The 15,633-nt window shown below is 40.8% G+C and overlaps 1 protein-coding gene across 1 annotated transcript in view; it reads right to left on the reverse strand.

Annotated features, from left to right (window-relative positions):
* The window catches only part of LYST (lysosomal trafficking regulator), a 507,705-nt gene that overhangs the window by 209,466 nt on the left and 282,606 nt on the right, over positions 1 to 15,633 (reverse strand). Inside the window, exons 27-29 of the mRNA XM_088481579.1 lie at positions 9,120 to 9,269; positions 7,855 to 8,046; positions 2,458 to 2,597 (exon numbers count right to left, since the gene is read on the reverse strand). Of these exons, the coding sequence (XP_088337705.1) occupies positions 2,458 to 2,597; positions 7,855 to 8,046; positions 9,120 to 9,269 (482 nt within the window). The remainder of the gene's footprint in view (positions 1 to 2,457; positions 2,598 to 7,854; positions 8,047 to 9,119; positions 9,270 to 15,633) is intronic.

Here is a 15,633-nt window from a genome sequence, read left to right on the forward strand (position 1 = left end):
TCTTCTTTCCAGTAGAGAAAAAGAAAGACTTTACATGTACAAACGATTTATTAAACAAATAAATTTAAAACTAAATTAATATGTCCCCATGCTCTACTTTCTAGTCTCAAGTCACTGTGCTTTAAAAACACTAGGGTCAATCCAATTACACAAGATGTACTCGTAGGTGCGAATCATCGCGACAGAGAGCGCACTTGACAGCAGCCCAAACTCGCATAAAAGTGCTCGCAGTCCTACAAAGCTCCGAGCAAAATTATGCGAATTTCGACTTGGAGCCTGTCGCGAGGGGTGCAAGATGCGGTGCCGTTGCCTGTGTTTTAGACCAGTTACAACGGCAACTCGCACCCTTCGCATGGAATTGGTTGAGCCCAATAACTTTTATTACAGCTGTAGAATATCTGTAAGTGATCATAAGGTTATCTGGTACAGAGTAATTAATTTCTTCTTCCTCTGTGGCTTTCTGTTTGCTTTCATTCGTATATTCATACATTACGAGAGTGTCCGTCACCTGCAGCCATGACCTTAATTACTGACACGAGTGGACATTTCACCGTCTCTCACGGAACTAGCATATTCAGCACCAGAAATAACCTGTGCTACTATGAAGCTTCTGATAGTGTGGTTGGCTCCATGCTGTATTGTCACTTAAAACTGGGGAAATCTAAATGAGGAGATTAATTTGGATAACAAAGTTGCTCACACACTTACCAAACTAATCTTTGTGTAATAAATGAAGAATTTACAAGTTACAGCATTTGCATTAAGATAGTCACATGCAGTCCCTACCTCCCCATCTGCTATACATTTAGCACCATCTACAGCTGTTGCCCTTAACTTCTTGCTGTTTAATTTGGTACATGGATCGTTTCTGGTTCTGACCCTGCCTGTCTAAAAATTATATTAGCCACATTTTACTTACTTTCTGGTGAACATTGCATTTCTGCTACATCCCCAATGGGCTAGAGCAGTGGTTCTCAAACTCGATCCTCAGGACCCCACACAGGTCACGTTTTCCAGGTTACCTAGCATGGGCACAGGTGTAGTCATTACTCACTGACATATTTTAAAAGCTGTACAGGTGGAGCTAATTATTTCACTTATGATTCTGTGAGACCTGGAAAACATGCACTGTTTGGGGTCCTGAGGAGTGAGATTGAGAACCTGTGGGCTAGAGCAAGGGGTGGTTAATTTACCAGAAATATAGTAATGTGGTCAAAAAAATTACAGTAGGATATTTTTTATCACTGACAATTGGTTCACTCTTCGAGGTAAGAATTCGTGCTCTTCAACATGTTAAAACAGGTATTATTCTTTTTAAACAAACGTATTATTTAGCAGAGTTAAAATTAACAGCATTTAGGATACAGAAAACCAGGGAAGGATAGGTGAACAAAAAAGCATAGCTATCGTAAGAGACCAGGGGGTAAATTTACTAATATGGGAGTTCTGTTTAAGAAGTGATGTTGCCCATAGCAACCAATCAGATTCTACTTATCATTTATCTAGCACCTTCTAGAAGATGATACCTGGAATCTGATTGGTTGCAATGGGCAACAACACTTCTTAATAGAACTCCCATCTTAGTCAATTTACCCCCAGAAAGGGGTAAATCCCGGATGTTGGCATCCTTACAGGGTTAGAATACAGTATTCTAACCCTCCCTCCCCAGTGCCTGACCCTAATCTCCCTCTCCTCGCACCTTAAACTTAACCCTCCCCCTTAGTGCATAACCCTAACCCTCCCCCTAGTGCCTAACCCTAAATCCAACCCCGCTAGTTACCTTCGGGATCCGCTGGTTGGGATGCCTGCACCGGGATTCTGACAAGTGCCAGATTTCCGGAGCCGGAATTCTGAGCGCCACAGTCCCCAAAATCAGGATATTGACCGCATCCCCCAGAAAGTAGCAGGTCTACTGTCCTCAAATTCAAAGCAACCCACAGTAACTTGTATGAGCAGTGGAACAACTTGAGTAAAAAATAAATAGAAGGACACATACTTAAACATTTCCACAAGGTGAAAAAAGAATAGAATTACAAGGGGAAATGTCAATTCCTAGGGAGTAGCCCCAAAAAATAAATCATGGGAAAAGAAGGAGGGTTCAGTGAGTAGAACCATATAGTAATCCACCTACAGAAATAATTTAGCGAGAGAAAGGAGGGTCCTATAGCTGGTTGCTCCATTCAAAGATTTTATTCTCGCTATAATTTTACAATAAATAAACTTGCCTTCCTCTAATAAATGTTATATCAAGGCTTTGAACTTTGAGTATGCATAAATGTAGGATTAAAGATTATTTGTATTATAATAAAAACATTGAGTCTACTATGGTTTTAGGATTTTGTATGGACTTCTGCATCATGGTTTGTTACTAAATTGATCGGAAATACAGATTTGGGCATAGAGATGAGATATTTGAACATTCAAAATGTTTTAGATACAAGGTAAAGTAATACATACCAATGATAGTTTGATTCCTTCAACCATTATTTGAAATAAATCATTTTGAAATTCATTTTTAACATGGAAAACGTTCAATTGCATCTCATCTTCAGAACATTCAAAATGTGATTCCGGGCATATCCTTTTTTCTGAGAAGTCTAATACAAAGAGACCAGCAGGACAGTGTTGTGAAGTGAAAAAAATAGTTTTTTGCAAATGATTTATGAATAAAGTATATATATATATCTATGAACAGACGTGAACAAATTTGTTGGTACCCTTACAGCTCATTGAAATAATGCTTCATGGCTCATGAAAATAAAAGCTATTGTCTAATACTCTATATACCTGAATGCCTTTGGTATGTCATAAAATAAAGCAATAAACTGAAAAGAGAAATTATTGCTTATGCACCAAAGATGTTCTAAAATGGCCTGGACAGATTGGATTATAGTGATATTTCAAATTAATTGCTTTACTTAATTAGCATCACACAAGTAAATGAAACAGAAGGGGAGCTCAGCTAACTGGACTAGATGTTACCAAGAAGCATAACATCCATCATATGGCTGATCTTTCGCCTCACGTACAACCAGTGGCGTAACTAGGGCATTTGGATCCCAGGGCAAATTTGAAAAGGGAGCGCTGCCCCCCCCCGCCAACATCCCGATATGTGCGTGCGCCGAAGGCGCGTGCGGGGAAAAAATGGGCGTGGTCACTTAAAAATGGGGTGTGTCAACATGACACACCCCTTTATTTTCACGCTGAACATTCCTATCCATATGCACCGTAACCCCAGTAGTACCCCTTATACAGTACCCCCAGTATGCAGTTGTGGTCCCTCTTATGCAGGCACATAGTAGTGCCCCCTATACAGTATCCCCAGTAGTGGTCCCCCTTATACAGCCCCCAATTAGTTCCCCTTACTCAGTGCCCCCAGTAGTGGTCCCCCCAAATGCAGTGCCCTATGTAGTGTTCCCCCTTATGCAGTGCCCCCAGTAGCAGTCCCCACAATGCAGTGCACCCAGTAGTGGTATCCCCTTATGCAGTGCACTTTATATAGTGCCCCCAGTAGTAGTCCCCCCCCTATGCAGTGCCCTTTATATAGTGCCCCAAGCAGTAGTCCTCCCCCATGCAGTTTTCCCAGTAGTGGTCCCCCTTATGCAGGCACCCAGTAGTGATCCCCCCCTATCTAGTGCCCCCTGTAGTGGTCCTCCCCAGTGCAGTGCCCCTAGCAGTAAGCCCCTTATATAGTGCCCCCAGCAGTAGTCCCCCCCCCTCCCATGCAGTACCCCCAGTAGTGGTCCCCCTGATGCAGGCCCCCAGTAGTTACCCCCCCTGTCCAGTGGTCCCTGTAGTGGTCCCTCCTGTTATTGCCCCCAGTTGTGGTCCCCCCAGTGCAGTGCCCCTAGTAGTAGGCCCCTTTTATAATGCCCCCAGTAGTAGTTCCCCCCCCCCCCAAGTAGTGGTCCCCAGTTGAGGTTCTCCCTCCCGATTAAGTCCCCCTGTAATAGCCCCCCCCAGTAGAGGTCCTCCCAATAATGGTGCCCCCAGTAGTAGCCACCACCCCCCCGTTGTGCCCCCACCCCAGTAGAGGTCCCCCCAGTGGTAGCCACCCCCCTCCCCCGTTGTGCCCCCAGTAGTGCTGACAGGTTTTTAAAAAAATATATATAAAAACATACTTACCTGAATCCACGCTGCTGCTCCGGACCGCGACACCTCTCCCGCCGCCGCCCGCCAGTCCTCCCGGGCTGGCGCGCTCAGCATAATGGGAGAGACATCATGATGTCCTGACGTCTGTCCCATTACCCACTGCAGGAGTCGGACGGAAGTCCGGCTCTTGCAGTGGGTGCTGCAGCAGTCAATGAGAGTCTATCTGACTCTCATTGGGTGCTGTTTAACACACGCATCGCTGCCAGCGCTGGCGGCGATGCGTGTGTTATGCACAGCCTGAGCCCGCCTCCTGGCGCTATTGGGCAAGCGCTGAGGGGGAGGGAACGGGCTCAGGTGTGCAGCACAGGACCGGCGCTGGAAGCCTAGCGCCGGTCCTGTGTAAATGTGTAGCGCTGACCGCACTCACTGTGGTCGGCGCTACACTGGTGGCTAACTAGGGCGGGCCAGACCGTGACCGGCGGCGCCCCCCCGCACCGCCAGTCCCACGGCGCCCAGGGCACGCACCCTGCTCGCCCTGCCCTAGTTACGCCACTGCGTACCTCAGTAGTGTTACAGAGGGTCTGTTTTTTCAGCAGCTAGGAGATGAACCACAAAAGAAAGTGGATACATGGAGCATCCCCATGGGCTCTTATCAACAAGGCTTAACTGGCAAATTAGTTTTGGGGCCCCAGTGCCAAGAGGTTTTTTTTACATAGTGGTGTCCTGTAAAATTATACAATTTGCATACTCAAGGCAGTACCTGTAGTGGTGCATGGCTTGCACCAGTTTATTCCACCACAGTATTGCGCAGGGCATCATACATTTATTCTCGGAGATATGTAACCTTACGATACAGAAAACTCCCAGACTGCCTAACCACCAAAAATTCCTCAGCGCCTGAATCGCACCTGAGAGCAGAAATCCGGCTGCAGTTGAAATCTAGGTAAAATTGCAAACCTACATAGACAAGAAAACACACTCAACTACGCTGGTTATCTGAAAAAAATATTATATACACATATAATAAAAATGAAACAATGTGCAATATTCAATTTAAGAAAGTTGTTTTAATTAATGAATCCTAAACATAAAAAAGACACTTTTTATAAAGATATCAATTGCATCAGTAATACATATGCAACAATCTGCTGAATATTAAAATGAGTATAAGGTCTCTATATCAAGAGAAAAAATAATGTCCTGATGGCAATATATTGAATGATGAAATTACCTTACTTATCAAAGTACAAAAACTCAGAAGCATTAACCAGGTTCCTTTATATAGTGATGGTATAGGTAGTCTTTTTACCTGCTCATATTTGAAAGATGCCCAACAATGTAGCGGTCAGTTCAGTGACAGTATTACGCTGCAGGTAGTGCTTTGTAGAACACAGTGCTGAGTCCAAACTTTTTCTGTTGATATAGAGACCTTATACTCATTTTAATATTCAGCAGATTGTTGCATTATTTATATGTAAGCGGATTTATCCATATGTTTTACTGATACAATTGATATCTTTATAAGAAGTGGCTTTTATTACGTTTAGGATTAATTAATTAAAACAACTTTCTTAAATTGAATATCGCACATTGTTTCACTATATGTGTATATAACAATTTTTTCAGATAACCAGCGCAGTTGAGTATTTGTTTTTCCCGGACAGCCTAAGCCTCTTCAAGGTATTTAATGATTCTGACTCTTTTTTGCTGGAGAAAGAAGATAGACTAATATTTTGCAAAACAAATATGCCTTTCATATGTATATCAGACAATGCTGGAGCGCATATCATAATCTGATTAGTATAATCATTGTAGCTTGATTAACCCTGCCAGTCATAGTTAAGAGTAACATTTTCCATGGAAGCACCTTTCAGTCTAAGGTACTCAAGTAATATTTATGAAATATAGAACATGTAAAATGATTAGATAACAGATTGTTAATTTAAGGGTCTATTGCAAAATGTTAATACTGTGAACTCTGGAATGTCTCATATAAACCTCATCCCCCTACAGTAATATATTGTCAACATATAGGCTATATACATGCTTAAAATTGAAAAAAACAGTGGCTTTATAGTCAGGGCAAGGTAAAATGAGGTACTGGAGAGTGCCCCTGTCTCGAGATGTAACCATTCACACAAACGCTGCTGTAGGGGCAGAGTATACAAATTTAACCCAGTTAAAAATGTGATGAGCCAGTGCCAAGTCCTTACCTAGTTTGGGAACCACTATAAGAAGTGTGCATGGATCAAGTGGGCCTCACTCTATCACATAACATGCTAGTAATTATAAAAAAAAAAACAGTAACTTTTTTATAGCGCTCGATAAACTGATTGCATTATCCTCCTTACAGATAGGAAAAGCTTCAAAGTCTATCTAATTTACTGTAACTGGAGCAAAAAGAAAAAATCTTATCAGGAGACAAGTTCGGTAATGCCACAGAGTCTAAATATGTAAACAGATCAGAATCCGTGTGTTTAGTTCTTAATGCATACGTAAATCTTAAGTTATTCATCCACCATTTATAATATAGATGTGTGCAGCTTCTTGTTTTACCAGGTATACAAAAAAAATGTTCTACTTTATTAGCCTTTGCGTATTGGGCATGCCTGGCAGAGTGAGCCCTTAGTCACTGTATACATGCACCGTGCGGTGCGTGAGAACTGAGCTAGGCAAAGCAAAATCACTCCCTTTGCCAAGAGAATTTCTTAAATCCCTCTAATCTATAGAAATCTATGCCTCTCGGGAAACCCATCAGCGCATTTGATGAGAAATAGCCCCCTATTGTCCTACAAGTTCACAACCTCTCCCGCATATTAATTAAAATGGGATGAGCTTGTCCTTGTTGCATAGAAAATGTATTGATATTAGCAGTGGGAGTGATCTTTTATGCCTCTAGACCAGTGGTTATCAACTTCAGTCCTCATGCACAGGTCATTTATTTCTTGATTTCTTGCACAGATGAGTTGATATATTTTGCTGGGTCAGTAATTATTATTTCAGCTGTTTCCACAGAGCTACTGTACATTTTGTAAAAAAAAACCTGTCTGTACCAGAGGACTATTAACCAAGGGAATTAACTGACTGCACATAAGCACCAAGTCTATGCATAAAAGAGAGTGATAGATTGTAGAAACACAAGAGTATTGCCCAGGATTGGGATTCCTAACAAGCTGCATGCCCAATAGACCTCATTTCCTGAACAGGCTGCATAATGGAGGTGTAATCTACCTGAATTTATATTAGCGCCTGGAATCATCGCGATATATACAAATTAGATTAAATTCAATAGGGAAATTACATCACAGTCTGCTAGATTTGCACATATTCCACTTGGCACAGAGATTGTAAACAAGATGTTAGTAAGTAAACACAGGACCTTCAAAAATATTAACAAATTTAACCACTATTCCTAACTTAAAATCAGAATTTTCAACCCCAACTTCACCCTGTACAATTAACTCCAACTTGAGAATACTTACACCCCTAAAATAATAATTAAACACAAAATTTAAGACCCAAACCAAGGTATCAAATGTAAAGTCTTAGTATTACTATAAGCCCCCCTAATACCAAAAACCTGAGGTGGAACCATTTATAAGTGGCCATGCAACCATTTGCTATCCACTATAATATTTTGTGTTACTATATTGTATATATAGTTGTTTAATCTACTTGCCCCAACTTTATCATCAATAAAACATTACAAACAGTGCAATATTGCTCTTAGCTCTTATAGGCAAAGTTTAGAATAAAAAATACCTTGGTAAATTAGTCTATTGACAGAAAGAACTGTCAGTCTCCGTAGTCTCTGCACAAACTCAGCTTCTGAGGCTCTTATTGGATTCTCTTGGCTCATTCTTCTCTGCATCAGCTCTGTAAGCTCACTGCTTGCAACTGAGCGCATGGTCATTAACAATGGGTCAGACTGTGCAAATGATAATCTTTGTGCCCCTAGAGAAGTTAAACGTTTAATACAAATTACATTTAAATAGATCTATATTTAAGTATGTTTGTAATTTTCAGCCAAAGAGACAAAGATGATGATTTTTTTTTTTTTGGGGGGGGGGCACACTTTTGAATAATGTAATATACAATAGTCAGTATATTAAAATATAATAATCTTTGTCTCTTATAAAATAATGGGGTACCCTGACTAGAGTGTGTATAAAGACAAATGATTCTAGTCACCCCTGGCATATCATCAGGGAGTAACACAAATTATGTAATGGATTCAACATATATCAAAATAGTGACAGTAAAGCATCAGGTAATAAATCACACTTCAGGAGATTTCTCCTGAGCCTCTGGTCATATAGACAAAGTTAACTGTAGTTAAAACATACCTCCCAATTCTCATGCTATTCAGGGTCTCTCTCTCCATCCCACCTGAGGGCCAGAGTGTTCCGCCGTGGGGGTAGTTTGGGGAAATCAAACTCATGGCTGCTCTGCATAGCAGAGAACTCCAGAAGTGATCGACTCTCCCCCAGTGTGATGAAAATGGGAATGTGCCAGGAGGCCACGTCCCCTTTTCGGACACAGTGTGTTGGAAGATATGGTTAAACCTTTGCTGGCAAAGGTGTTGAAGGACCCATGGTTTACATACTAGTGTATGTGGTAAGGAACGGATCCTGTTTTACTCTCAAACAAATGTATTACTTGCTTATCCAAAAGAAGAAAAGACCAGATTTTATAAAATATTTAAATACATTTGTAAACGTAGATATACAACGACTTCAAAAAGGAAAAATGATTGAATAAAGCCATATTTTCAGACATGTCTTGAAAAATCACAAGCAATGTAATTGACATTGAATAAGCCCCACAGAGACAGAAAATCTATACATACAGTATATAACTGAACAAAACAGGTATGAAACAATGCTATAGCAGTTTAAATTAGTAATATTGATGTGGAGCAATACATTTTAAACAAACCAAAAATCCATAGCAAACTCACACTCAATTAAAAATTTTAATTATAGCATTATTTAGTTGTTTGATAACAAAGACTCATTAAAGCTTACCAGCAATACTCATACTCTTGGGATATTTTGCATGAGATGATTGGATGAAGTTACATGAACTGCCAACAGATTGAGAGTCTTGGTTTGAGGTTGTCTTAATGAACTCGACAGCGGAGTGCAAAATTTTGAACTGCATTAAAACTGCCATGCCTAGAAAATAACAGAAAGTAATAAAACATACTATATAAAAAAAAGGATTTACAAATGCAAAAAGATTACAACTGTAACATTGCTGCAAAATAGCAGGTAATTTAAATGTTAATATATAAAAAAAAAAACCTATAAAAATAAAATAAAATACGAATAAAACAATTTGCATTGCATAAAAAAAAACAATAATATTGGTACAGGTTACTTAACATTTTATTACAACTTTCCCTGATGTTTGAAAGTGCCTAAATATCTGTTGCTAGTATTCATTTATTAATGTAGCTTAGCTGTTGATATACAAATTCATAAAGCTTTAGTCTAAACTACAGGTTCTCAAACTCGGTCCTCAGAACCCCAAACAGTGCATGTTTTCCAGGTCTCCACACAGAGTCACAAAATAATTAGCTCCACCTCTGGATCTTTTAAAATGTGTCAGTGAATAATGAATACACCTGTGCACCTGCTGAGTTACCTGGAAAACATGACCTGTGTAGGGTCCTGAGGACAGAGTTTGAGAACCTCTGGTCTAAACCACACAGAAAGCGCTATTAATGTGGTTGTGTATACAGTATATATACAGAATATATACAGTACACACACACATATATATATATATATATATATATATACACACACACACACACACACACGGACAAACCTGTTGGTACCCTTCCACAAAAGAACCACCACCCATATTTTTTTTCTCTGAAATAACTTGAAAGTAATAAAAGTAATTGCCATCCAAAATTGTTTATTCCATATTTACTAAAAATCAGGCCTTGCATTTTAATTTTTATTCAACAAAATATTTAAATATAGTATAAAAAAAAAAAAAAAATGGAATGGACAAAAATTATGGAACCCATAACCTAATACGTTGTTGCACAACCTTTAGAGGCAATCAATGCAATCAATACATTTCTGTAGCTTTCAATGAGACTTCTGAACCTATTAACAGGTAGTTTGGCCCACACTTCCTAAAGAAACTGCTCCAGCTGTCTCAGGTTTGATGGGTGCCTTCACCAGACTTCATGATTCAGCTTTTTTCCATAGATGTTCGATAGAATTCGGATCAGGGCTCATAGAAGGCCATTTCAGAATAGTCCAATGTTTTGTTCTTATCCATTCTTGGGTGTTTTAGCTGTGTGTTTTTGTAATTATCCTGTTGGAGGACCTGCTACTGAGACAGAGCTTTCTAACACAGGGCAATGTGTTTCGTTCCAGAATGTCTCGACAGTCTTTAAATTTCACTGTGCCCTACACAAGTTTAAAACACCCCATGACAAATGCAGCAAAGCAGCTCCAAAACATATCCAAGCCTCCTCCATGTTTCACAGTAGGTATGATGTTCATTCGTTTGAAAGCTTAATTTATTCGTCTGTGAACGTAGAGCTGATGCAACTGGCCAAACAGCTCCGGTTTTGACTCATCAATCCAAAGTACATTCTCCCAGAAGCATTGAGGTTTGTCAACATGCATTTTAAAAAATCATTTTTGGCTTTTTTGTGTTTTTTTTTTCAAAAGTGGAGTCCTCCAGAGTTTTCTTCCATGGAGCTCAAGGTCACTTATAAAGCAAAGAGCACAATGAGATTCTGCACAGGACAAATAATTCAAGAGAATATATTTATAGAACCAACATATATGTAGATGTAAGGGTAACAACAGTTGGTGGTGCTTCCCAGGAGTAATGTAACATATACATATGTTGTAGCACTTTTTCAAACAGCAAGTGTGAAAAGCAAGTCTTCTTTATGGCACGTGCAAACAAGGAGTCTTGTAAAGAGCTTACAAAACTGACCCCCAGTTCACTGTCACAGAATATATATATACATTGCTCAAACAGTTTGTACGATCTGCATAGAAACGGAGAGCACGAACCACAGCCAGGTAGGCTTCGCCTTATCGATACCTAATTAAAACCTCTGTACGATCCTGCCTATACCTTCTAAATCCTGCCTATACCTTCTAGAATTGTCGCAATTTAGCGTAATGAGTCGCACAGAAAATAAATGCCTTCCGACTTTGAATGTATTTCCAAAGCACAAAAAGTTATTATTCAACATAAAAACAGATGGTTACACGCTGTGATCTAAAGACAATATAGCGCAAATAAATCATACAGACCGAAGGTACAGTTGTTACATACGCACGCGCTCTGGTCCCAGATACCGGCATCAGCAAGAAACCTCCGTCAACAGCATAGCAAGAAGACACCAGACTGGGGTCAGAGAGAGCATATATATATATATATATATATATATATATATATATATATATATATACACACACACACACACACACACTCTTTCAGGGATTGGGAATACAATAGGCAAGTTTGGCATGATTCTATTGGTTCTTCTTAAAGTTGTCTTAGTTACAGTATCATTTATTGGACAATTTCAAATGGATACAAACGGCCTCCAACCGCCCTTTGTATCCTTTTTCCCGCTGCATGCAAATCTAAGCTGCTAACATTACACAGTACATTTTAATGTTTTAACTCTCTATAGTCCATAGTTTGCAGACGCAGGTTCCGATCTTCTCACCGATGGTACCGGAAATCTGTGGAGACACAGTGGATCAGTACAACACCAGACACGGTCTGCTTACCATGTACTAAACCTTAGATATTAAATAACCTTTATTACACAATATTAATAACCACTGGATAAACATTGAATATTACACTTTAATACTAGGGAACCTTTCATGTAAGTGTGCAGTATGTAAGTATTGGGGAATTGGGAAAAGACGCAAGTTAGTGTTGTGCGACTGTGTTTTGCGGAGTACATTATGGAGCGTGTCTTGCAGGGATACTCAGTTTATATGTTTTAGCGACTGTCTATTTATGTGGTAAGGACTTTCAACTTCTTTCTATTGCGTATAAATCGCACAACGCTAAATGGCATCGCCATATGTACTTATAGTGGCGAGTTTCACTAAAATGGCGCTTGGGCGGCCAGTCGCAAAATGGCGTCTCACTGCCATTTGCAAAATGGCGTCACGCAGATCTAATTTTAAACCGATCCTGTCTCAGCAAATTATCCGGCTTCAACAACCTGCAGAAAGGTCTAAAGACCGGTAGGCTGGAACCACAACCTCTTCATTCACATGAAAACAGGATACTACCTTAGGAGGTAACCAGCTCATGTACGGAGGACAGCTCTATCCTGGTGAAAAATCAAAAAGGGGGAGCGACGAGAGCACTGCCAAATCAGAGACACTGCGGGCAGAAGAGATAGCAAGGAGAAAAAGTGTCTTTGCGGTCAACCACTTAAAATCTACTAAGTCCAGAGGTTCAAATTGGGGAGCTTGTAGCCCCCTGAGAACTAAAGACAAATCCCACGGTGCCACCGGTGGGACAAAGGGTGGCTGAACTCGGAGAACACCCTGAAAAAAAGTTCCCACATCCAGCAGAGAAGCGATCCTTCGATGAAACCAAACTAACCACGCAGAAACCTGTACTCTCAGGGTCGTCTAACCCAGCCTGGAGAAAGGCAAGTACCCGGGAAACCCTAAAAACCTTAGGGTCATACTTTCTGTGGGAACACCATTGACCAAAAGGAGTGCCAAACTCTGTAATAGATGCGGGCAGAGGAAGGGTTTCGTGCCCTAAGCATCGTCTGAATCACAGAGCTGGAGAATTCTTTGGCTCTTAAGCTAAAAGACTCAAGAGCCACGCCGTTAAGGACAGACGAGATAGATCTGGATGCAAGCAGGGACTCTGCGCTAACAGATCTGGCCATAGAGGACGAGGAAACAGAGTGTCTATGGATAGACTCCATATGTAGGTGAACCAAATGGCGCCTGGGTCAAGCAGGAGCTACCAGTATTACTGTGCCGCCTTCCTGCTTGAGTTTCCTCAGAACACTTGGGAGGAGGGAAATCAGAGGAAAAAGGTACTCCAGCTTGAAGTTCCACCTTACTGCCAGCGTGTCCATGGCAGAGGTATCTCTGGTCCTGTACCCATACCTGGGGACCTTGTGGTTGTGACGTGTTGCCATGAGGTCTACGGCTGGTAGGCCTCATTTCTTCACCAGGTGTTGAAAGACTCCCGAATGGAGAGCCCACTCTCCAGGCTTGTACGCCCTGACTATTTAGGAAGTCAGCTTCGCAGTTGAGGACTCCGGGAATGAATACTGCAGAGATAGCTGGAAGATGACGTTCTGCCCAGACCAGAATGTTTGCCACTTCCCTCATGGCTGCCTGACTTCGCGTGGCTCCCTGATGATTGAGATAGGCTACTGTGGTCGCAATGTTGGACTGGATCTGGACCGGCTTGCCTCGGAGGATACCCCGTGCCAGGTTAAGTGCTTTGTATACTGCACAAAGCTCCAGGATGTTTATGGGCAGATGACTTTCCTGATTTGTCCATCTTCCCTGAAATGAATGATGGCCTGGCACCGCCCCCCATTCGTAAAGACTGGCGTCAGTGGTGAGGAGCAGCCAATTTGGAATCCAGAATGGGCGACCCTTGTCCAGATGAGACTTTTGCAGCCACCACGAGAGAGAGCTGAACTTCCGGCATGAGAAGGATCCTCTAGGACCGTATTAGATGATACCGCCCGTTCCACTGGGAGATAATCAATTGTTGCAGAGGCCTGGAGTGGAACTGATCATATTCCACCATGTTGAAGGTTGATACCATTGACCCCAGGATTTGCATCACTGATAGAATGTTTACCCTTCGCTTGCGGAGCAATTTGCGCACTCGCAATAATAGTGATGAAATCTTGTCCCCTGACAAAAACACCCTTTGTGCCTGAAAATCCAGAAATGCCCCAAAATGTACCATCCGCTGTATTGGAGAAAGGGGGAACTTCCACTATGCTTCTCCCATAAGTTCAGTGAGCTGCTCAGATTTGGGAAACTCAGCTTTAAGCACCTTTTGGTGTTTAAACACTGGAGCCTTAAGTCTAGGAGCTGGCTCGTTATCCTCTATATTTAGGATTGATTTGACCGCACTCACCAAATAAGGGACATCCACTGTAGAAGAATGGTATTCCTCTCCTGAGACAGATTCTGTAAAAGAACCCAGCGCATCATCTGACTCCTCTGATGATGCTACAACTCAAAAAAGGTGAAAGTCGCACAGGACTAGTTATGATTACCTCTCTTAAACCATCAGGGTAAAAGGAGGTAAATACAAACCGGTATATCATACAAAGACAAAAATCTGCGCCGTCACTATATATGTCAAATAAGATCAATAGTGAATAAAGTAGTAAATTATAAATATTTTAATCAAACAAACTAAAATAATAAACACACATTAATACATAAAATAGACACAGTAATACAGACAGGATAATTATCCTTGCAAATAAAAGTGACAGTGTACAGAGAGTGTGACAATATTGATACACAAGTTGCATAAAAACCTATAGACACAATAAATGGAGTGTACAATCTGTTACTACTCCTTATTATGCTATAGTCACACTCCTGTGATATGGCTTAAGTATTCACTTCCTATTTGGGAATAAACAGTGACCTATTAGTATATTCAGTCTCAGACTCGTTATCGATATAGAATATTGTGTAATCATATTAGTGATCATCGTTCATTTCTGAGACTAACTTTGATTTGAATATGAGAGCTACCTCCAAGTATATTCTATATCGATAACGATCATCTATACAGGACTATATATTGAGCCTTCCAGGACTATATTACATGCGTGGCAGACAGTCTGAGACTGAATATACTAATAGGTCACTGTTTATTCCGTCCTCTCCAAGCGTCCACTTCAACGCCGGAAAAGCCGGTGTGAACGGCGCCGGCTCGGGAAAATCCTGGGTCGGCGCTGGCTAAATTCCGGGTCTGATCCGGATTGGAACCCTGATCCAACCTCCGGGTCAGACCCGGAATTTAGGTGTAAAAATGGTATAAGTCTGGTATTAACACAAAGTAAAAGCACACCTTAATTGTAAAGGTGCGTACACACACAACGATGTAAGTAATGAACAATTTTCGTTCCGTTTTTCCTTTGAAAAAGTGAATGAAAATCGTTTTACAAAGTAGTTGGTTTTACTTTACTTAATAAACGATTTTCTGTGTGATGAAGGAAAAATGTTGCAACGTCTATTGAAAATCGTTCAGTTGGCCAGTCTGACTGAACTACAATCGACAAACGTGACCGCTCATGAACGATAATCGTTCGTTTTACACTGAATGTTTTTTTGAACGATTGAACGATAACGACGTCGTTACAGTTAAATCGTTCAAAAAAAATCGTTGTGTGTGTACGCACATTTATAGGTAATTCTGTCATCTGTATATTAATTAACCATAGTTGCAAAGCACCTCATGCCTCACAAATTATATATAGATGACAAAATCAATTTGAATACTTTTCTGTGT

The sequence above is a fragment of the Taudactylus pleione genome, unplaced genomic scaffold (assembly GCF_031769625.1).
Source record: "Taudactylus pleione unplaced genomic scaffold, aTauple2 ptg000275l, whole genome shotgun sequence".
NCBI lineage: Eukaryota > Metazoa > Chordata > Amphibia > Anura > Myobatrachidae > Taudactylus > Taudactylus pleione.